The 22,326-nt window shown below is 49.5% G+C and overlaps 2 protein-coding genes across 6 annotated transcripts in view; one reads left to right on the top strand and one right to left on the bottom strand.

The window, feature by feature from the left end:
- GON4L (gon-4 like) overlaps nucleotides 1-3,420 on the top strand; it is a 46,377-nt gene extending 42,957 nt beyond the window's left edge. For 3 of the 5 annotated variants that reach the window (XM_069726049.1, XM_069726028.1, XM_069726059.1), the window contains 11 exons: nucleotides 71-314; nucleotides 476-660; nucleotides 729-926; nucleotides 1,001-1,144; nucleotides 1,219-1,362; nucleotides 1,453-1,593; nucleotides 1,857-1,973; nucleotides 2,067-2,127; nucleotides 2,228-2,588; nucleotides 2,693-2,795; nucleotides 2,918-3,420. In XM_069726049.1, coding sequence (XP_069582150.1) covers nucleotides 71-314; nucleotides 476-660; nucleotides 729-926; nucleotides 1,001-1,144; nucleotides 1,219-1,362; nucleotides 1,453-1,593; nucleotides 1,857-1,973; nucleotides 2,067-2,127; nucleotides 2,228-2,588; nucleotides 2,693-2,795; nucleotides 2,918-3,037 — 1,818 coding nt within the window. In that variant the 3' untranslated portion in view covers nucleotides 3,038-3,420. The remainder of the gene's footprint in view (nucleotides 1-70; nucleotides 315-475; nucleotides 661-728; nucleotides 927-1,000; nucleotides 1,145-1,218; nucleotides 1,363-1,452; nucleotides 1,594-1,856; nucleotides 1,974-2,066; nucleotides 2,128-2,227; nucleotides 2,589-2,692; nucleotides 2,796-2,917) is intronic. The other 2 variants (XM_069726039.1, XM_069726068.1) reach the window with 1 other exon arrangement.
- On the bottom strand, nucleotides 2,831-21,956 carry MSTO1 (misato mitochondrial distribution and morphology regulator 1). The gene is made up of 14 exons (XM_069726081.1): nucleotides 21,774-21,956; nucleotides 20,423-20,522; nucleotides 19,210-19,282; nucleotides 8,653-8,698; nucleotides 8,540-8,573; nucleotides 8,164-8,305; nucleotides 7,974-8,085; nucleotides 7,357-7,491; nucleotides 7,130-7,282; nucleotides 5,890-6,021; nucleotides 5,647-5,825; nucleotides 5,416-5,520; nucleotides 3,526-3,641; nucleotides 2,831-3,267 (listed from the first exon to the last, which is right to left on the bottom strand). Exons 1-14 carry the CDS (start codon nucleotides 21,855-21,857, stop codon nucleotides 3,041-3,043), a joined length of 1,638 nt encoding a protein of 545 aa, XP_069582182.1. The 5' UTR covers nucleotides 21,858-21,956; the 3' UTR covers nucleotides 2,831-3,040.
- Between the last annotated feature and the right edge of the window lie 370 nt (nucleotides 21,957-22,326).

The raw sequence follows: 22,326 nt of genomic DNA, 5'->3' as shown, positions 1-22,326 counted from the left end.
CATGGGTGGCAAGCTGGAAACCATTGATCTAATTGCTGGTGCGTTCAGTGACTCTATTTTCTGCTGCCAGGAGACCATGGAGAAACTGACATGGCTGGCATCAGAGCGACGTCTGAGTCAGGAGGGAGACTCCGAGGAAAACTCCCAGGAGGAGAACACTGAACCTGAGGAGGAAGAAGAGGAGGAGGAGGGTGCGGACAGTTCTTGTCAGAAGCCTGAGGAAATGATGGATGAAGCCGGAGATGAGAAGCTGCTGCCTAGTCACCACCGCACACCATCACCAGTCCAAGTGAAAACCAGCATGGCCCCAACAGGTAGGTGCTGCCCTTTACCGCTGCATGAAAAGATGTACTGCTCATCATCATCCTGTCACTGCTGTGTGACGAGGCGTTAAGCCATTCGGCACCCCCTTCCCGCTGCATGATGAGGTGTCTGCTCTCTGCTGTATGATGATGTTGTGTTGGCTTTTCCCCAGTAGAGCGGCGCCGTGGGGGCAGCAAAGGCCAAAGCAGTCACCGCACCCGAAACAGAAGGGGCACGCGTACACGAGCCAGCAAGGACACCTCCAAACTGCTGCTCCTGTATGATGAGAAGATTCTGACAAAGGACCCACTGCGGGAGCAGAAGGACATGGCGTTTGCACAGTCCTACCTGAACCGGGTGAGTGGTTTGTGCCTCAGTGAGCGCCCCTGTAATGTACGCGCCACTGTAACCGTCTGATCCTGCAGGTGCGCGAGGCTCTGCACTCCTCCCCCGGCACATACCAGCAGTTCCTCAACCTCATCTATGAATATGAGACGAAAGGAGACGAGAAGACGGCGGTGCATCTGTACGAGAGCCTGCGGCTGCTCCTGTGCGACTGGCCGCAGCTTCTTCGGGACTTTGCTGCTTTTCTGCTCCCGGAACAAGCCTTGGAGTGTGGACTGGTCGGTGACCGTATACCTGGGGGAAAGGGGCAGATATCACATGGGGATTGGGGTAATCTGTGTCTCCACTACAGTTTGAGGAACAGCAGGCCTTTGATAAAAGCCGCAAGTTTCTCCGCCAGCTGGAGATCTGTTTCCAGGAGAACCCAGCCCAACATCAGAAGATCATCAGACTGCTGCAGAGCTGTGCGGAGTGCCCCCTGCAGGAGATGGGAAAGGTGTGTAATCCCAGACTGTCACTCCCACAGACTCCTGCCCCGCTTCCACATAACTCTGGATTGTGTCTTTTTAGCTGAAAACTCAGATGTGGCAGCTGCTGAAGGGGCACATGCACCTGCAAGAGGAGTTCTCCCTGTTCTTTGACCAGCTGAGGCCACCGGCTAGCCGTATGGAGGACTTTGAGGTGGTGAACTGGACCGAAAACAAGGAATACACAGTGAGTACCTTGCATAAGTCCCAATGTACCCAGTGGGATACACAGGCACTCGGGGCACATATTTGTGATGGCTTCTGTTCCTTTTCCTAGTTTGATGGCTTTGAAGAAGTGACTATTCCAGACATGGAGGAAGAAGAGGAGCAGCAGCATCAAAAAGTGGCCTCAGCGCCGAGGAGTAAACGGAGGAAGGATGCCAGCCATGGGTCAGATAAGAACCAGGAAAATTGTAAGGTATGGACCCCATCCCGGGCAGATAGTAATCAGGTGAGCCCCTTAGAGCTTGTCCATGTCCTGTATATCTGAAGTGGCTGTCAGCAGAGTGTGCCTGGACCTCTCCGTCCTTCGCGTATAGTCTCGTGGCGGTGGAGGACACTGTAAAATTTGTGACCTGTGGGTCCGCACTGCTGTGGGAATAACTAGGAATGCTTTCGTGAACTGAATAAAGCTGCAGTTCGTCCGTTTTCTAATGGGTGGTTCTGTTGGAGTGGTTGTAGGACGGTGATTTGCCAGATGGCAGGAAGGAGTGTCCGTGTTCTTGTCATGAAGCAGCAGTGGAGCAGAGGATGAAGCGCTGTAAAAGGAGGAGGCTGTGTGTCCTTTGCACCAGTAAGGTGAGTACTGTGCTAGCCTTGCCTGCCCTTGCCGGCCTCTCGTGCTTTGCCTGCCCGTGCCACCCTCTCGCTAACCCTATCTTTCATATTTAGGGCTGTGACAGTCGTTCCCATAGACTATCTGATGCGGGTGCATCAAACATGAGGGATGCAGGTGAGCTGGGGAAATCGGACATGAAAGGGTAAACCTGTTCATGTATTTTGGGGTCGGTCTTTTTGTTTCCTTATTAAACATTCCTTTTTGTTGGGTGCAGGAGACTGCAGGATCCCACTACCTAGGAACACATCTTCTGATGATCGAGCTGAGGTGCAGGGTCCCAGCATTTCAGTACAGCGATCTCGTTCTGGTGCTGACAAGGGTAGAGTGAGGCATCAGGCCAGAGGTACTTCATCTCGGGGAGCTAGGAGACATTATAAATTGTCACGCTGCCCCAACCTCTCTGGAATGGGTATTGGAGATAAGGCTCCTCCCACAACTTCCTCTATTCTACAAATTCCCACCCCCGAGGAGCCTTCCAGCCTACAGGTGACAGCCCAAGAGGAGCCAACCTTAACTATGTGCGCCAAGAACATCAAGGTTAGCTCCAGCGGTGAGAAGGTCGTACTTTGGACAAGGTAGGTGCTTACATCATGTAAGGGAGGGGGGTGGAGGCTTCAGATTTTGGGGTGGGTCTTGCTCTATGTACAGCACGCGTCATGCCTCGTTTTTATTGGTGTAGGGAAGCAGATCGGGTGATTCTCACCACATGCCAGGAGCAAGGGACGCATGATGACACGTTTACAGCCATCTCTGCCCAGCTTTGTAACAAAAGCCCCTCTGAGGTGAGTGTGCCCCCAATAATGTGCATAGGACCAGAGCAGGTTGCAGCTACTTTATTCCCAAGTCGTAGGGGGGTGGGGGTAGACATATATGTCCATATATTCAAGCCATGCTCTTCTTTCAGGTGGCGCAGCGCTTTCGAGAGCTCATTAACCTCTTTCAGACGGGATGCATCACCAGCTCTGATGATGAAGACGAGGGCTTGGACAATGTGTCCGACGTGGAGGCGGATGAGGAGGATTAGTGCTCAGTCGCTGTCATCGGTCTCGTTGCCCTCCCTCGTGCAGTAGTGGTGAGCTAGACTCCGCACCTCATCCACAGCTTCCCGGAAGTCGTCATGTTCCACTGCAGCTGAAGAGACGTTCAGCCATCGCCGTACGTCCATCTTGCTGGCCTCGTCACACAGGCTGCAGAGCGTCTGATGCAAAGCACTGGATGTCTGCAGAGCCCCCAGTGTCGGGATCCGGCCTACGACTGAGAGGAACAGCGGGTCATTATTGAACCAGGACTACTACCCCCACCCATGTTCTGTTACTATGTGTGGAGCACATTGCACTTTCTGAACAGGGGTGAGTGAGGGGAGACCAGACTGATATTCTCGTAAATAAAATTGTACAAGTTCACCCACATTGCTTCAGCGTGGAGTTGTCCCCCATACTTTATACTTCTAGACAACATGATCAGTCATATTTACCATCCTTACACCCAGTTTTATAGAATGGGCATCCTCACCTGCTGCCTCAGTCTGGGGCTCAACTGTAGTAAAGCCGTCTTTAGTTACATACGAAGAGAAGAACTGAGGAAATGAGGGTCCCAGTGTGCAGGGGGCCCCCAACACATGACTGGTGCTGCAGGACAGAGAAAAGACAACATCATGTGTGATCACTAAGTAGGGAAAACATACCATGAGTAATGATGGGGCTGAAGGTTAACCCATCACCATTCCTGCATCGCTTACTTAGAAATGTCCCGTTACTCTTAGCGCGGAGAGCAAGTGAACCTGTGCTGATCATGTTGCACTGTACGCGAGATAGTCCTCAGCAATGACCTAAAGACACACTGCCTGGTTCCTATCTACTTTTCTGGAGGCCAACTGGTTTGTGAGCCAATGCCGGAGGAAAACTAGCCTGCAAAGTTATTGGGGTGCGGAACAGGAAGACTAAAGCGTGAGATGAGAAAACCACGGGGCGTGAAGACTAAAACGTGAGATGGGAACACCGCAGGTGGGAAGACTAAAGCGTGAGATGGGAACACCACGGGGAGTGAAGACTAAGACTACTTTCACACTTGCATTGTTTGCTGTCCGTCGCAATGCATCGTTTTGGAAAAAAAACGCATCCTGCAAATATTCCCGCAGGATGCGTTTTTTTCCCATAGACTTGTATTGCCGACGTATGGCCATACGTTGCATCTGTCGTGCACTGGATGCGTTGTTTTGGCAGACCGGCGGCACAAAAAAAGGTTCAAGGGAAAAAATTTTCGGACGTCAGGTCTGCCATTTCCTACCGCGCATGCACAGCCGGAACTCTGCCCCCTCCTCCCCAGGACTTTAGAATTGGCAGTGGATGCGTTGAAAAACTGCATCCGCTGCCCACGTTGTGCCGAATTTACACAACGTCCGTCGGTACATTGCGCCGACGCTTAGCGACAGCCGCATACTGACGCAAGTGTGAAAGCCTAAAGCACGAGACTGGAACACCATGGGGCGGGAAGACTAAATCGTAGGACGAGAATATTAAGGGGCGGGGTGCACATCAATCTGTAACAACAGAAATGGTCACCAAGAGGGAAGAATTTAGGCCTGCGGCTGATTGGCCTGCAAGATGACATCCTCATAATGTTCCTAGGGAGAGAACCTGTGCTCCACTGTCCAAGAGGGATGACCAGAGATGCCACAGTGCTTATTATACTCGCTTATATGGCACCATTCCACAGTGCTTTACAAACATCATTTCTTTCCCCATTGGAGCTCACAGACTACAACCCATTTTTGTTCCCACAATCTCCTGGCAGATGTTGTCCTTGGTGGGATAAACGTGCCTTTCACACTTTCATCTACACCAGGCACAAAAGCTTCCCCATAGAACCTCATTCATATGATGAGTGATGGAGAAGGTGGGAAGGGGCAGCAGTTTGGGGCTGCTTTATGATCGCCGATTCTTTTTAGTAAAGGTAAGTGGGGGGGACATAAATCACTGAAGAAAGTTGTGTTCTGCTCCATCCTGGCCCTAGTACGGCAGGTCGGAGATCTCGAGGACCGGGCCACAGTTCCTGCTTCATAGCTACAGTGGACACTTGATGGAGGTGAGCGATGTGGGAGCACCTTAGTTTATTAAATCACAAGTTCACTTACTTTTTCTTACGGACCTGAGGAAGCTAATTAGATTGTGAATCTGTTCTTACATAGAGCGCTGCCATGGGCAGGAGAATGCACCAGCCGAGCACGGAGGAAAGGATGGCACAACATGCAGAACACTATATGGCTGCTGCACCCCCACCCAGAAGCCTCTGCGGACTCTCCACATAGGTTGTGTGAAAAGTAAGTGCTCCCATGTGATCCTCCTGCCAGGATCTGCACAACGTTGACGGGTGAAGGCAGCTGTATGGGACTCGTGCACCTACTTGACTGTGTAGGGGTAGAGAGTGGACAGGTAGCGCTGCAGGACTTCTGCTTCGGTCTCACACGTGTGAAGAGATGATGGTGGCCTTGTCCTAGCATGAAGGTCACTAGGTCCCAAAAAAAAAAAAGAGGAAAAATAGGTACCTACTACTGGAGCGAGTTTTCATTAGGTGGCGAAGACCACTGTTATGGATAGTGGGGGGGTACCACTCACTGCAGCCATGACTGGTCACCTTGTGTGCCATGGTTCTGGGATTCCTCTGAAGACCACGGACTGGGAGAAGATGGTAGCATCACCTGTACATGGTGAGATGGAGCACCAGGGGGCAGCACCCAAGTGTGGTAGCAGGGCATCAGGCAAAGACATAGAGGACCGCAATGGGAAAGGCATCGAACAGGAGGCTGAAAGCATCTGAGAAAAGAGCTAGATGTGAGCACCAACACAAGACCCCCAGCCCTTACCTACACAGACCTACCTTTCTGCCACTGAACGTCATCATCTCTGCAAAGTGCAACATGGAGAAGTCAGAGAATGCCATCCGATAAGGAACAGTCAGTGTATTCAGCGCCACTGCCAGCACCGCACTGCTGTGGTAGTGTAAGCTGGCCTGGAAGATAGGGGCCACAGGGTGAATACCAAGCAGGAAAGAAACGTGTGACACATCACAGATGATGAATCACTGAAAGTGGCAGATACACACAGACAAGAGGAAAAGACCACACGTCTCAGATGCCATTTACAGAAAGACTCAACAAAAGGAAGTAAGGATGTTGAGGAGAGCCATAAGATCAAATACTTAATTAACCTCAAGACGTAAGAGATTGAGAGAAGCAACCCATAACGTGTATTGTTTAACCTTACAAGCTTTCTTAGATCAAAAGTGAGACCCTAAAGATGGCTGCCATTTCCTGTCTCAGCATACCATGTGGCTACCTGGCTGGTATCCAAGATGACGCCCACCCTGATGACCTCATGAATCTACCCACAGTGACGCCCACCTTGATGACCTCATGAACCAACCCACCCTGATGACCTCATGGATCCTCCCATGGACTTGCTCATTGCCCAACCTACTAACCAATGGAATGCATCCGATCACTCCCATTTTAAAGCAAACCGAGCCCCCCTTACAAGGGATATATAACCATGTGTCTTGACTGAATAAAGTCCCTTTTTTCCCTTGGAGCTGACCCATAGATTGATCATGGAGAGTTTACATCTGACTGTGTGTTGTTATATGTTTATTTCTTTGGTGCGCACCTGATCAATATCCATTAGGCCAGGAGTAGGCAACTTAAGTGAAGTGAACATTTTATTATAATTTGTTCAACCTAACAAGAAGATGAGATCTCCAGTCCTGGAGCCATGTGCTGTGAGATACCAGAGCGCCACAACAAGACTAGTGAAAGCATTTGCACACCTATGATTGCTCATGGAGGCAGGACACACAGTTTTGTACCCCAGTAAAAATGGACAGAGCTAGCTATACTGGTAAAAGAAGTGTTTTATCTTCCTAGCCTAGGAGGAGGGCTGTGAAAAGATAAGGCAATAAGTGGAGAATCCTGGAGGAAAGAGGGCGGTGGCCAATGCCAAATAAAGGAAAAACAACAAGGTCTGCACCCACATGGAGCAAAGACATCTAGGTCACAGACGGCAGAGGAAGGAAAGCGAGACCACACACCAAACATGCATAGGGATCAGGGAGCTCCAATTACGTTGTATAGTAGATGCGGAAAGGCGGTCAGTGATCCCGATCTTCGGCCCAGGCTGGACATTACTGACAGAGGGCAGAAGAATGAACTGTGGCTGCTGAGGGGCCCTAGAGCCAGAATACAGTTCAGGAGTTGGTACACAGCCTTACATGGGTCCTAGAAGAAAAGCAGACAAGTGATGCTAGCTCCTGCCCCTGGGGCCACACACGACCTCTCGCTCTGCATCTCACCATTTCCTCTGGTGGAGCAGGACATGTGCCGAAACTCAGAATCCCTCGTCCTGGATACTCATCATGTAACAGCTCCGCCATCCGGACTCCGACTGCAGAGAAGCCGCCCTGAATGTCACAGAGGAGTTGGAAGCCCTGGCGAAGAATGAGAATGGAAATTCAGCCACTGCATCTTGGCATACAACTACCGCCCCATACAGCCACCGCACCTCGGCATACCACCACTGCGCCATACAGCCACCGCACCGTGGCATACAACTACTGACCCATACAGCCACGGCATACAACCACCGCCCTGAATGTCACAGAACCTAGAAACCCTGGGAAAGAATGAGAATGGAGCTTCAGCCACCGCACTGAGGCATACAACTACTGACAACTACTGACCCATACAGCCACCGCCCTGTATGTCACAGAGGAGCTAGAAACCCTGGGAAACAATGAGAATGGAGCTACAGCCCCGGGGAGCCACCACACCAAGAAATCCACTACCCCATACAGCCACACAGCCGTTGCATGTACACAAGCATACCCTTCGTGCCCACTCTCGCCTGAGCGTGACCAAACCGCTCGTGCCCACTCTTACCTTTGGCCACAGTCCTCATCACCAACCTCACCTGTAAGTAGTCACATTCCTCAGTGAAGAAGTGTAGTCTGTCTTCAACCTCTTCCAGTTGGGTCTTGAACATGGCCTCCCCCTGGCTGAATGATTCCAGTCCATCCATGCCCCTAGGACATGAGCATGTGGGTGTATGAGTGGGTCACTACCTTCAGCAGACAAGTTCTGTCCTCCCCATTCATACTTACCCCTCATGACTGTAACTGTTCACAATGCACAGAGATTTAGGATGAAGTCGTGTCTGGAAGATGTCCGACCAAACCCAACTGCTGATTGGCGCGGTAGAAGACTTCTCTGTTATGCCCCCCGAAGGCAATGCCTGGCACAGCCCTGTAGACAGGAGAAGCATCAAGAGCAGCATAAGAGTGGTAGCACCTACCACTAACCTGCGGCCTCGACCGTGCGCCCCGCCACAGAGCTCTGGCTTAACCACTATTCTTTAGGATGTATAGTTGCATGAATGACACAGGACATAACATGATAAAAAGCTGTACAATGGTGAGGTGTACCGCTATACTGTTGCTACCCACAGGCAGGAATAGGAGACTCTCCTCCTCTACTCACCTTTATGACCATCCCTGGGGATCCGGTCTTCTCCCTGATAACACAGGATAGAGAGTCAGACTGATGGGGGACAGGGCGTGTCCTCAATAGGATATGGTGACCCCAGGACTTACCTGTGGGTGGTCAGGGTCTTCACTGTGCACACTCACATTCCCACTCCTGTAACATCAGTACACAAGTCCATGAGTGACAGAGGAGGCAGGGACAGAGTGGAGGGAGAGGTCTGTGCAGGAGGAGCAAGGACAACAAAAAAATGACTGGCACATCCAAACTAGTCTGAATAGGTGCATATACAAAAAAGGTTGCACTCAACCGTGCTAAAGCATGTCAATGAAATATGACTAGCAATACAGGTTTGGAATATTAGGGAAAGAATGTGGTGATTTTAATTACAGCAGGTTTCTATCTACCCATAAATGCAGGCTTTACTGGGAGGTGTCCACATTCACCCAGGAATTCAGACATCAGCTTAACCCCTTTACCCCCAAGGGTGGTTTGCACGTTATGGATCGGGCCAATTTTTACAATTCTGACCACTGTCCCTTTATGAGGTTATAACTCTGGAACGCTTCAACGGATCCCGGTGATTCTGACATTGTTTTCTCGTGACATATTGTACTTCATGATAGTGGTAAAATTTATTTGATATTACCTGCGTTTATTTGTGAAAAAAACGGAAACATGGCGAAAATTTTGAAAATTTCGCAATTTTCCAACTTTGAATTTTTATGCAATTAAATCACAGAGATATGTCACACAAAATACTTAATAAGTAACATTTCCCACATGTCTACTTTACATTTTGGAACCAAAATTTTTTTTTGTTAGGGAGTTATAAGGGTTAAAAGTTGACCAGCAATTTCTCATTTTTACAACACCATTTTATTTTAGGGACCACATCTCATTTGAAGTCATTTTGAGGGGTCTATATGATAGAAAATACCCAAGTGTGACACCATTCTAAAAGCTGCACCCCTCAAGGTTCTGAAAACCACATTCAAGAAGTTTATTAACCCTTCAGGTGTTTCACAGGAATTTTTGGAATGTTTAAATAAAAATTAACATTTAACTTTTTTTTCACAAAAACACCGGATTACGTACCGGTAATGCTCTTTTATAGAGCCACGACAGCACCCACTGAGAGAGGGGATCCGCCCCTAGGAACAGGAAACCCTACGGAGAGATAAAAGGGGCGGTCCCCCTCGCTCCCACAGTTTGGGTTACAGAGATTGCGAGGAACCGCCCACCAGTTTTAGTAGACAATTCTTTATCATCATTTATAATAATTTAACTACGTATAACTACAAGAATCCACCACCCTTAGTGCTCATATGTACACTAATATATATATAAATGGGAGGGAAGTGAAGGGGTGCTGTCGTGGCTCTATAAAAGAGCATTACCGGTACGTAATCCGGTGTTTTCTCTTCGCCACGACAGCACCCACTGAGAGACTTTCAGAGATAGTTATTTGGGGGGGATTATCGTATTAAGGACTGATCTACCGAAACACAAGTCAGTGGAGGCAGATAGATCTAATCTATAGTGACTATAGAAGGTAGAAGGAGAGGACCAGGTTGCGGCCTTACATATGAGTTCTATAGGAACCTCTGCTCATTCAGCCCAGGATGATGCTATCGCCCGGGTGGAATGTGCCTTCACAGTCTCAGGTGGATTCTCCCCTTTAGATGAATAGGCCAGGTATATCGCCTCCCGAATCCATCGGGATAGTGTGCCTTTTGTTATACCCGATCCTTTCCTTTGACCCTGGAAGGAAACAAAGAGAGCCCTGCTCTTCCTCCAGGCGCTAGTCCTATCCAGATAAGCTATTATAGCCCTTCTCACATCTAAAGTATGGTATTTCTCTTCCTCCTGGTTTGTAGGATTATTATAGAAAGAAGGAAGAAGGATCTCTTGAGATCTATGAAATTTTGTACACATTTTAGGAAGGTAGGAAGGGTCTGTCTTCAGGACAATTCTATCTGGAAAAATTGACATAAAGGGAGGATCTACAGATAGTGCCTGTATGTCACTTACCCTTCTTGCCGATACTAGCGCGACAAGAAGAACAGTCTTAAGTGAAATATATTTAATGTGAGCTAAGTCTAGAGGCTCAAATGGATGACCTGTTAAGGCTTCCAGGACCAAATTAATATCCCAAGGAGGCATCTGGGGAATCTGAACTGGCTCTGATCTCTGGCAAGCTGAAATAAATCTAGCTATCCATCTATTACCCGCAACATTGTGACTATACAAGGCTCCTAGAGCAGAAACTTGTACCTTCAGAGTATTAACTGAAAGGCCTAGGTCACGTCCTTTTTGAAGAAATTCTAGAATAGTGGAGACGGGAATTTCACTAGATAACGCCGATGGATAGAGATTTAGAAATTTCTTCCACACTCTCACATATATGTCAGTAGTGGATCTTTTTCTACTTGTTAACAAGGTATTAATTACACTATCGGAGAAGCCTCTTAGTTTTAACAGCTGCCTCTCAAATTCCAGGCTGTCAACCTTAGTCCCTTCTCATGAGGGTGGTTGAAGGGCCCCTGGGAAAGAAGATCCTGATCCTCTGGGAGGATCCACGGATCCGAGATGGACATGGCTCTGAGCAGGGAAAACCATGGTCTTTTTGGCCAAAATGGGGCAATCAGGATTATATTTGCCCGGTCCTCCCTTATCTTCCTGATTACTGTTGGTAGAAGAATCAGAGGAGGAAAAGCGTATGCTTTCTGAAATGTCCAAGGAGTCTGAAGGGCATCGAGAATGTCGGGATTGTCGGCCCGGAACATTGAAGCGAATCTTTTTAGTTGTCGGTTTTGTCTTGTGGCGAAGAGATCTATCTCGGGTGTACCCCATTTCATGGTTATCATTTTGAAAATTTGATGATTTAGGACCCACTCTCCTTGGTGGAGGGTATGACGACTGAGGAAGTCTGCTCTTGAGTTGTCCACTCCTCTGACATGTAGCGCTGACAAGGACAGAAGATGTTCTTCGGCTATGGTTAGAATGTCTTCGGTTATAGACATGAGCGTTCCTGATCTTGTTCCTCCTTGATGATTGATATAGGCGACTGAGGTCATGTTGTCGGACAGAATTCTGGTATGTGTCCCGTGTAGCTGCGGAAGGAATTCACATAGAGCATGATAGATAGCTTTTAGCTCTCTTATATTAGAAGAGTCGTCTGACTCCATGACGGACCATAATCCTTGGACTAAATGGTCTTTTAAATGTGCGCCCCAGCCAGTAGGACTGGCATCAGTATATATTATATTTGAGGGTTTAACTACCCAGGGAACTCCACTGACCAGGTTTTTTGGATCTAGCCACCATATCAGAGATTGGATTACATTATTAGAAAGGGAAATTTTAATATTCAAATGACCATGAGATTTTTCTTCTTCATGTAAAATTGCATACTGTAAATGCCTCGAGTGAAATTGGGCCCATGGAACCGCTGGGATACATGACGTGAAAGAGCCAAGAAGGGACATGCCTTCTCTCAAAGAAATTAGGGGTTTATCTATTACCGACTGAACTTTATTCCTGACCGTTATCTGTTTATTTTCCGGAAGGAAACATTTCTGGCTTGTAGAATCTAATATAATCCCTAGGAAAATTTGCCGAGTTGTTGGGATAAGTCTAGATTTTTCCCAGTTTATTATCCAACCCAATCTTTGCAGAGATGCTATCATATCACACAACCGTTGTTGACATTGCGAAGGAGAATTTCCTACTACTAAGATGTCATCTAAGTAGGGAATTACGAGAGTGTCTTTTAGTCTTAGATATGACATTACCTCCGCCATTAGTTTAGTGAATACTCTTGGGGCTATAGATAGCCCAAAAGGCATTGCAGTATACTGAAAGTGTCGGACACACCCATTCAATACAATCGCTACCCGTAGATATTGTTGATGCTCTGCATAAATAGGTAGATGGTAATATGCATCTTTAAGGTCGAGAACTGTCATAAAGCAATAGGGAAACAGGAGTTTAATGGTGGACCGGATAGATTCCATCTTAAAGGTTTGATTTTCTAGGTAGATGTTTAATTTTTTAAGATTAATAATAGTTCTGAATGTTCCATCTGGTTTTGGAATCAAAAATAACGGGGAATAGAATCCCTTTCCCTCCTGTAGGAATGGAACCTCCACCAAGACTCCCTTAGCTAGGAGATTTAATACCTCCTGCTCCAATGCCTCTTGTTGTAACTGAGATTTTAATGAAGTCAATAGAAATGAGTCCGGAGGGACTCGGGAAAATTTTAATTGTAACCCAGAGGCAATAAGGCTATTTGCCCAAATATTTGCTGTTATGGCCCGCCATTCATTAGCAAAGGCGGACAATCTGCCTCCCACAGGTAGATCTGTCCTAACGGGGTTTTTCTTCAAACTTGAAAGGGCGCTTCCCAAAGAACGCACCCTTTTGTTTTGTGTCTCTTGTGGCCCAGCGATCCTGGTTCTTAAACTCCTTCCTTTTATTAAATGCGGCCTTTCGGAACGCTCTCCTATAAAATGGAACGTAATTATTACTATTTGGAAAGCCTTTTTTCCTTTCCCCTGCTTTAGTTAAGATCTCATCCAGTTTGGTACCAAACAGGTACTCACCCTGACATGGGAGGCTGCATAACTTAGACTTGGTCTGAGGGTCACCTTTCCAGCCCTCAAGCCATAGGGCCCTACGTGCTGCATTGGTTAATCCTGCCGACTTGGCTGCCAGGCGTATAGAGTCTGCAGATGAGTCCGCTAGAAAGGCTGTGGCACCTCTAATCAGGGGTATAGAGGACAATAATTTCTCGAGAGAGACCTCCTTTCAGCCCTTCTTCCAAGTCACTCAGCCAAACAAGCATGGATCTTGCGGTGCATGTGGCTGAGATTGCCGGTTTAAAGGCCCCTGCAGAAGTCTCCCATGCTCTTTTAAGGAGCGAATCGGCTTTGCGATCTAGAGGATCTTGTAACGAGCCTGAATCCTCTACAGGCAGTAAGGATTTCTTTGATGTAGACGCCACAGCTGCGTCTACTTTTGGGGCTTTTGACCATGTTGTGAATTCTTCATCATTTAGGCTATGTTCACACTTTGCAGATTCCACTGCGGATTTTTCCGCAGCAGAATTCCAAAATCCGCAGTGAAAACCGCAGCGCGTTTTCACTGTGGATTTATCGCGGTTTTTACTGCGTTTTCTTCTGCGGATTTTCAACTGCAGTTTTCTATTGGAGCAGCTGAAAATCCGCAGAAAAGAAGTGACATGCTGCGGAATGTAATCCGCAGCGTTTCCGCGCGGATTTTTCTGCAGCATGTGCACAGCGTTTTTTGTTTCTCATAGGTTTACATTGAAATGTAAACTCATGGGAAACTGCTGCGGATCCGCAGCGGTCAAATCCGCTGCGGATCCGAAGCAAAATCCGCAAAGTGTGAATATAGCCTAAAGGGGTAGCGTCTCTTTGAGGATGGTGGTAACCCCCTCTGCCCCTGGCTTTCCCACTCTTTTTTTATCAAACTTTTTACTGCCGTTATTACCGGAAAAGAGGGTCTCTTCTTTTCGGATAGGCCAGCAAACATAATGTCTTGCTGTGTTTTAGGGACTTTAAGATCTTCTATGCCCATGGTATTGCAAACTGATCTCACCAGATTGTCAATGCTGTCTGTGGGGAAGCACGTATCCTGATCCTCATCTGAGGATACCTCCTGCTGCGATCTGAGTTTGTATCCTCTAACTCAGAGGCCTGATTGGATACAGGTGAAACGTATCCTCTTTTCTCCTTAATACGTGGCTCTCTGTCAATGCTTTGTAGGGCTCGTAATTCCTCCCTAATCATGGCCCTTATATCCTCTGATTTAACTGAGGCTTCCTCATGTAACGTTGATTTTATACATGAATCACATAGCCTTTTAGTGTAACTATCCGGAAGGGGCTGGATACATAACGCACACTGCTTGTGTTTCGCTTTTTCCTTCCTTTTTGCCTATATAAAGGGAGAGGGACAATAATCAGGCTAGTGGGGTAGATGCACACTCACCCAGAAGCTGACCGATCAGGTACCGGCTGAGGAGGAGACACAGGCGCAGGTGGCTTTCTTTTGGACGATCCGCTCTGCCTAGAGCGGCTGCTGCTGCTGGCATGGCTACGAGGGGCGACAGTGGTAACCTCTAGCGAAGGTACCGCAGGCTCTCTCGGTGAATCCATCTTGGACGCCAGAATGCAGCGCCGGCGTCCTTTTTACATGGGGGCCGCCATGTTCTTCCTGTTGAACCCGGAAGTACTCACCACTTCCGGGTCGCGGCCATCTTGGATCTCGTGCCGCACTGCCCGACGTCATCTCTCCTCTGCTCCCACACTGGATGCATGTATCCGGCGTCCAGGGGAGCGAAAAAATGGCAGCAATACCCCCGCAATTACCGCCAGCAGCGGCGCCGCAGTTCGGGTATAATCTTCTGCCGCAGGCTCGCCCGATGCGTCCTCCTGCCCGTGACCCATGCGACCTGGAGCCCTGGCCTCACGGAGCCTGCCAGCGGAGGGGGGAAACTGAAGCCAGGACCCCCGACGCTGCTTCCAGCACTGGAGCCCCTGCCGTCCTCTCAGGTAAACCGCACAGGCGGCATCCAGGCTAGGTATCCTCTTCTCCATTGGGTTCCCTTAGGAACAGGAAACCAAAAACTGTGGGAGCGAGGGGGACCGCCCCTTTTATCTCTCCGCAGGGTTTCCTGTTCCTAGGGGCGGATCCCCTCTCTCAGTGGGTGCTGTCGTGGCGAAGAGAAAAATTTACTTCAGCTCCAATTTGTTTTATTTTGCCAAGAGTTACAGGAGAAAATGGACCCCAAACCTTGTTGTACAATTTGTCCTGAGTACGCCGATACCCCATAAGTGGAGGTAAACCACTGTTTGGGCGCATGACAGAGCTTGGAAGCGAAGGAGCGCCATTTGACTTTTTAATGCAAAATTGACTGGAATTGAGATGGGACGCCATGTTGCGTTTGGAGAGCCACTGATGTGCCTAAACATTGAAACCCCCCACAAGTGACACCATTTTGGAAAGTAGACCCCCTAAGGAACTTATCTAGAGGTGTGGTGAGCACTTTGACCCACCAAGTGTTTCACAGAAGTTTATAATGCAGAACCGTAAAAATAAAAAATAATTTTTGTGAAAAAAAATTATCTTTTCGCCCCAAATTTTTTATTTTCCCAATGGTAAGAGAAGAAATTGGAACCAAAAAGTTGTTGTACAATTTGTCCCGAGTACGCCGATACCCCATATGTGGGGGTAAACCACTGTTTGGGCGCATGGGAGAGCTCGGAAGGGAAAGAGCGCCGTTTGACTTTTCAATGCAAAATTCACAGGAATTGAGATGAGACGCCATGTTGCGTTTGGAGAGCCACTGATGTGTCTAAATATTGAAACCCCACACATGTGACACCATTTTGGAAAGTAGACCCCCTAAGGAACTTATTTAGATGTGTGGTGAGCACTTTGACCCACCAAGAGCTTCACAGAAGTTTATAATGCAGAGCCGTAAAAATAAAACAAAATTTTTTTCCCACAAATATTATTTTTTAGCCCCCAGTTTTGTATTTTCCCGAGGGTAACAGGAGAAATTGGACCCCAAAATTTGTTGTGCAATTTGTCCTGAGTGCGCTGATACCCCATATGTGGGGGGGAACCACCGTTTGGGCGCATGGGAAGGAGCGCCATTTGGAATGCAGACTTAGATGGAATGGTCTGCAGGCGTCACATTGCGTTTGCAGAGCCCCTAATGTACCTAAACAGTAGGAACCCCCCCACAAGTGACCCCATATTGGAAACTAGACCCCCCAAGGAACTTATCTAGATGTGTTGTGAGAACTTTGAGCCCCCAAGTGTTTCACTACAGTTTATAACGCAGAGCCGTGAAAATAAAAAAAAAAAATCCCAAAATTATTTTTTAGCCCCCAGTTTTGTATTTTCCCAAGGGTAACAGGAGAAATTGGACCCCAAAAGTTGTTGTCCAATTTGTCATGAGTACGCTGATACCCCATATGTTGAGGTAAACTCCTGTTTGGGCACACGGGAGAGCTCGGAAGGGAAGGAGCACTGTTTTACTTTTTCAACGCAGAATTGGCTGGAATTGAGATCGGACGCCATGTCGCGTTTGGAGAGCCCCTGATATGTCTAAACAGTGGAAACCCCCCAATTATAACTGAAACCCTAATCCAAACACACCCCTAACCCTAATTCCAACGGTAACCCTAACCACACCTCTAACCCAGACACACCCCTAACCCTAATCCCAACCCTATTCCCAACCGCAAATGTAATCCAAACCCTAACCCTAACTTTAGCCCCAACCCTAACTGTAGCCTTAACCCTAACTGTAGCCCTAACCCTAGCCCTAATTTTTTTTATTTTTCGCTAACTAAGGGGGTAATGAAGGGGGGTTTGATTTACTTTTATAGCGGGTTTTTTAGCGGATTTTTATGATTGGCAGCCGTCACTCTCTGAAAGACGCTTTTTATTGCAAAAAATTTTTTGCGTTACCACATTTTGAGAGCTATAATTTTTCCATATTTGAGTCCACAGAGTTATGTGAGGTCTTGTTTTTTGCGGGACGAGTTGACGTTTTTATTGGTAACACTTTCGGGCACGTGACATTTTTTGATCGCTTTTTATTCCGATTTTTGTGAGGCAGAATTAGCAAAAGCCAGCTATTCATGAATTTCTTTTGGGAGAGGCGTTTATACCGTTCCGCGTTTGGTAAAATTGATAAAGCAGTTTTATTCTTCGGGTCAGTACGATTACAGCGATACCTCATTTATATCATTTTTTTATGTTTTGGCGCTTTTATACGATAAAAACTATTTTATAGAAAAAATAAATTTTTATGCATCGCTTTATTCTGAGGACTATAACTTTTTTATTTTTTTGCTGATGTTGCTGTATGGCGGCTCGTTTTTTGCGGGACAAGATGACGCTTTCAGCGGTACCATGGTTATTTATATCTGTCTTTTTGATCGCGTGTTGTTCCACTTTTTGTTCGGCGGTATGATAATAAAGCGTTGTTTTTTGTTTTTTTTCTTACGGTGTTTACTGAAGGGGTTAACTAGTGGGCCAGTTTTATAGGTCGGGTTGTTGCGGACGCGGCGATACTAAATATGTGTACTTTTATTGTTTTGTTTTTTTTATTTAGATAAAGAAATGTATTTATGGGAATAATATTTTTTTTTTCTCATTATTTAGGATTTTTATTTTTTATTTTTTTACACACTTGTAAAAAAATTTTTTAACTTTTTTACTTCCCCCCAGGGGGGGACAATACAGATCGGTGATCTGCCAGTTTGCACAGCACTCTGACAGATCACCGATCTGTCAAACAGCGCTGCAGCGTTACCAAGTGCCTGCTCTGAGCAGGCACTTGGTAAGCCACCTCCCTCCCTGCAGGACCCGGATCCGCGGCCATCTTGGATCCGGGACTTGCTGCAGGAGGGAGGTACGGAGACCCCCGGAGCAACGCGATCACATCGCGTTGCTGCGGGGGTCTCAGGGAAGCCCGCAGGGAGCCCCCTCCCTGTGCGATGCTTCCCTGCACCGCCGGCACATCGCGATCATGTTTGATCGCGGTGTGTCGGGGGTTAATGTTCCGGGGGCGGTCCGTGACCGCTCCTGGCACATAGTGCCGGGTGTCAGCTGCGATAAGCAGCTGACACCCGGCCGCGCTCCCCCCGTGAGCGCGGCCGATCGCCTATGACGTACTATTCCGTCCTTGGGAAGTAAAGCCCACCCCACATGGACGGAATAGTACGTCTGATGGCAGAAAGGGGTTAAAAGAGGTATTCACACTTGTTAGGGACCCATCAGTCTTATGAGACCACCTTGACGTTGGTTGATGGGCAGACTTTATTTGGGCAAATTCTGTGCAAAGCGTCTTTATTTTTTTTCCTAATATTCTAAAGTCGTATTGCTATTTATATTTCATATTTCACATTGACATGCTTTAGCACAGGAGGAGCAGGGGACAGAGTGGAGGGAGGAGTCCGCAGAAAGAGCAGGGGACAGAGTGGAGGGAGGAGTCTGCGCAGGAGGAGCAGGGGACAGAGTGGAGGGAGGAGTCTGCGCAGGAGGAGCAGGGGACAAAGTGGAGGGAGGAGTCTGCGCAGGAGGAGCAGGGGACAGAGGGGAGGGAGAAGTCTGAGCAGGGGACAGAGTAGAGGGAGGAGTCTGCGCAGGGGACAGAGGGGAGGGAGGAGTCTGCACAGGAGCAGGGGACAGTGGAGGGAGGAGTCTGCGCTGGAGGAGCAAGGGACAGTGGAGGGAGAAGTCTGCGCAGAGGATAGAGTGGAAGGAGGAGTCTGCGCAGGAGCAGGGGACAGAGTGGAGTGAGGAGTCTGCGCAGGAGGAGCAGGGGACAGAGGGGAGTGAGGAGTCTGCACAGGAGGAGCAGGGGACAGAGGGGAGGGAGAAGCAGGGGACGGGAGTGAGGAGTCTGCGCAGGGGACAGAGTGGAGGGAGGAATCTGCGCAGGAGAAGCAGAGGACAGTGGAGGGAAGAGTCTGCACAGGAGCAGGGGACGGAGAGGTCTGCGAAGAAGGAGCAGGGGACAAAGAGGTCTGCGCAGGAGGAGCAGGCTGCGGATTCTCAAGCATCTACTGTTACACTGCTACCTGCCCCAGACCCGGCAGTGTAGTGCCATAGTCTCACCAGGCTGGCACACAGTGCCTTGTGCCGCTGTTGTCATCGGAGCAGCCTTCTTCTCTCAGCGAGTGGATGCTCCCTACAACACAGAAGATGCAGTCATCAGCCCCAATACCAGCCTCCACCTGAGACACAAGGCGTCCCCGCCACCTAAAGGGGGTCACCGCCGGTGTGTGCTGGCAGCACACCCCAAACACTAAACCTCAAGTAATATCTACTATATAATTGTCTAAGGGTCACTTCCGTCTTTCTGTCTGTCCTTCTGTCTGTCTCCTTCTGTCACGGATATTCATTGGTCGCGGCCTCTGTCTGTCATGGAAACCAAGTCCCTGACTGGTCGTTGGCGTTTTGCCACGACCAATCAACGACGGGCGCAGTCCGGCGGCAACATGGCTGCTCCTTCCTCCCCGCAGTCAGTGCCCGCTCCATACTCCCCTCCAGTCAGCACTCACACAGGGTTAATGGCAGCGCTAATGGACCGCGTTATGCCACGGTGTAACGCACTCCATTAATGCTGCCATTAACCCTGTGTGATCAACTTTTTTACTATTGATGCTACCTATGCAGCATCAATAGTATAAAGATCTAATGTTAAAAAATTTAAAAAAAAAAAAATCATATACTCACTTTCCGACGCCTTTCCCGCTCCTTGCAACGCTCCGGTAACCGGTCCATGCATTGCAATCTCGCGAGATGATGACGTAGTGGTCTCGCGAGACCGCTACGTCATCATCTCGCGAGACCGCAATGCACTCTTGAGACCGGAGCGCGCGAGGAGAGTCGGTAAATGCTTCCTGGATCTGGGGGCCAACGGAAGGCGAGTATATAACTATTTTTTATTTTAATTCTTTTTTTTTTTTTAACAGGATCATTTAACAATGATGCCCACATTGGTGTATACTACGTGGGCTGTGCAATATACTACGCGGGCTGGGCAATATACTACGTGGGCATGCATATTCTAGAATACCCGATGCGTTAGAATCGGGCCACCATCTAGTAGTAAATAAACAGGGAGGAAGGAGAGGCAGCTGTAGGATGATGGTAATTCGAGGAGGGGGCTGCAGTACGTAGCCGGTGAGGGGGATGATGCAGTTGCATCTCCCTGCTTACAACATGTATGCCCGACACTCAGGACCTCTAGGACGCCCCCCCCCCCCCCCCCCGAACATCGGATGTTGCCTCTTCTTCCATCATTAGCGACGGCTGTGGGTCTCACCTTTCAGATCCAGACTAATGAGTCGCGGTGTGCAAGTCTCAGCTCCGCGCCGGAAGAGGACATCACTGTAGAGTTCAGGCTCCTTGGAGAGCTCCGCCTCCTACAACAGAGCATAGCAACATGTGGCTTCGCCCCTAGATCATCCCAATACCCCACCAACATGATACAGCTCAAACGTACTGCTATACAGTGAGGAGCCTAGTCGCCAGTGCCACCCACCAACCACACATCCCTTCTTCGTAGCCACACACGTGCCCTTCTCCCCCTCCCACAGGTATTGCACGCTCCCTTCCCCAAGGTATTGCATGCCCCTCCCTCTCTCCCAGGTATCACACGCCCCTTTCCCAGGAATCGCACACCCTTTCCCCCTCCCCCAGGAATCGCACGCCCCTTCCCCAGGTATTGCACTCCCCCAGGTATTGCATGCCCCCTCCCAGTCCACCTCGTATTGCACGCCTCCTCCCAGTCCCCCAGGTATCGCACACACCCTCCGTCACCAAGGTATCACAAGCCCCCTCCCTCTACCCCAGGTATCGCACGCCCTTTAGCCCTCCCCCAGGTATCGCACGCCCCCTCCCTCCCACTCCCCAAGGTATCACAAGCCCCTCCCTCTCCCCAGGTATCGCACGCCCCCCTCCCTTTCCCCAAGGTATCACAAGCCTCCTCCCTCTACCCCAGGTATCGCACGCCCTTTCCCCCAGGTATTGCACACCCCCTCCCTCTCCCCCAGGTATCGCACGCCCCCTCCCTGTCCCCAAGGTATCACAAGCCTCCTCCCTCTACCCCACGTATTGCACGCCCTTTCCCCCTCCCCCAGGAATCGCACGCCCCCTCCCTCTCCCCCAGGTATCGCACGCCCCCTCCCTGTCCCCAAGGTATCACAAGCCTCCTCCCTCTACCCCACATATTGCACGCCCTTTCCCCCTCCCCCAGGAATCGCACGCCCCCTCCCTCTCCCCCAGGAATCGCACGCCCCCTCCCTCTCCCCCAGGTATCGCACGCCCCCTCCCTGTCCCCAAGGTATCGCACGCCCCCTCCCTGTCCCCCAGGTATCGCACGCCCCCTCCCTGTCCCCCAGGTATCGCACGCCCCCTCCCTGTCCCCAAGGTATTGCACGCCCTTTCCCCTTCTCCCAGGTAGCGCACGCCCCCTTCCTCCCACTCCCCAAGGTATCACAAGCCCCTCCCCCTCCCCCAGGTATCGCACACCCCTACCCTTCCCCCAAGTATCGCAAGCGCACTCTCACAGGTATCGCACACCTCTTCCCCCTCCCACAGGTATTGCATGCCCCTTCTCCCTCATATTGCATGCCCCCTCCCACTCCCCCGGGTATCGCACGCCCTCTCCTCACCTGCAGGCTCCACCAATGTGCCCCCACACAGTTCGCATAGTGTCCGAGCTGCAGCGTCACCACTTCTCCGCGCCTCGCCGCCATGTGTGTCCCCACTCACTGCGCACCGGGGATCAGGCCCAGCCAGTCACCACCATGGCAGTCGACAGCTCTCGTTTTAATAGGTCTGTTGCTCGTCAGTCGCTAATAACTCCGCCCAGAAAAAAGGGCAGAACAAAGAAAGAGAAGACTAGATCGCATGCGTGTTTTCCTGCCTGTCGCCCTGGTGGAGGCCGCCATGGTGCCGGTTATCTGATAGCTCCCCGGAGTTATAGGGGTGAAACACAGGGAAACCGTGCCCGAGACCCGCCGTACACTGGAGACCGTTACCCCGTACTAGTGATGAGGCCGTACACTGGAGACCGTTACCCCGTACTAGTGATGAGGCCGTACACTGGAGACCGTTACCCCGTACTAGTGATGAGGCCGTACACTGGAGACCGTTACCCCGTACTAGTGATGAGGCCGTACACTGGAGACCGTTACCCCGTACTAGTGATGAGGCCGTACACTG

Source organism: Ranitomeya imitator, chromosome 1, assembly GCF_032444005.1.
Source record: "Ranitomeya imitator isolate aRanImi1 chromosome 1, aRanImi1.pri, whole genome shotgun sequence".
Lineage (NCBI taxonomy): Eukaryota > Metazoa > Chordata > Amphibia > Anura > Dendrobatidae > Ranitomeya > Ranitomeya imitator.
Note: the sequence above shows the minus strand (reverse complement) of the source record. Positions and strands in the feature narration are given on the sequence as shown.

Bases quoted from the DNA above. Each gene is read 5' to 3' on its own strand.
- MSTO1 (XM_069726081.1), bottom strand. From the start codon at position 21,857: ATGGCGGCGAGGCGCGGAGAAGTGGTGACGCTGCAGCTCGGACACTAT. The intron at 7,492-7,973 runs GTGAGGTTGGTG...ATTCTTCGCCAG, and splicing joins AGGAATGTGACTACTTACAG to GGCTTCCAACTCCTCTGTGA. The intron at 5,826-5,889 runs GTAGGTCTGTGT...CTCTTTTCTCAG, and splicing joins TGACGTTCAGTGGCAGAAAG to ATGCTTTCAGCCTCCTGTTC.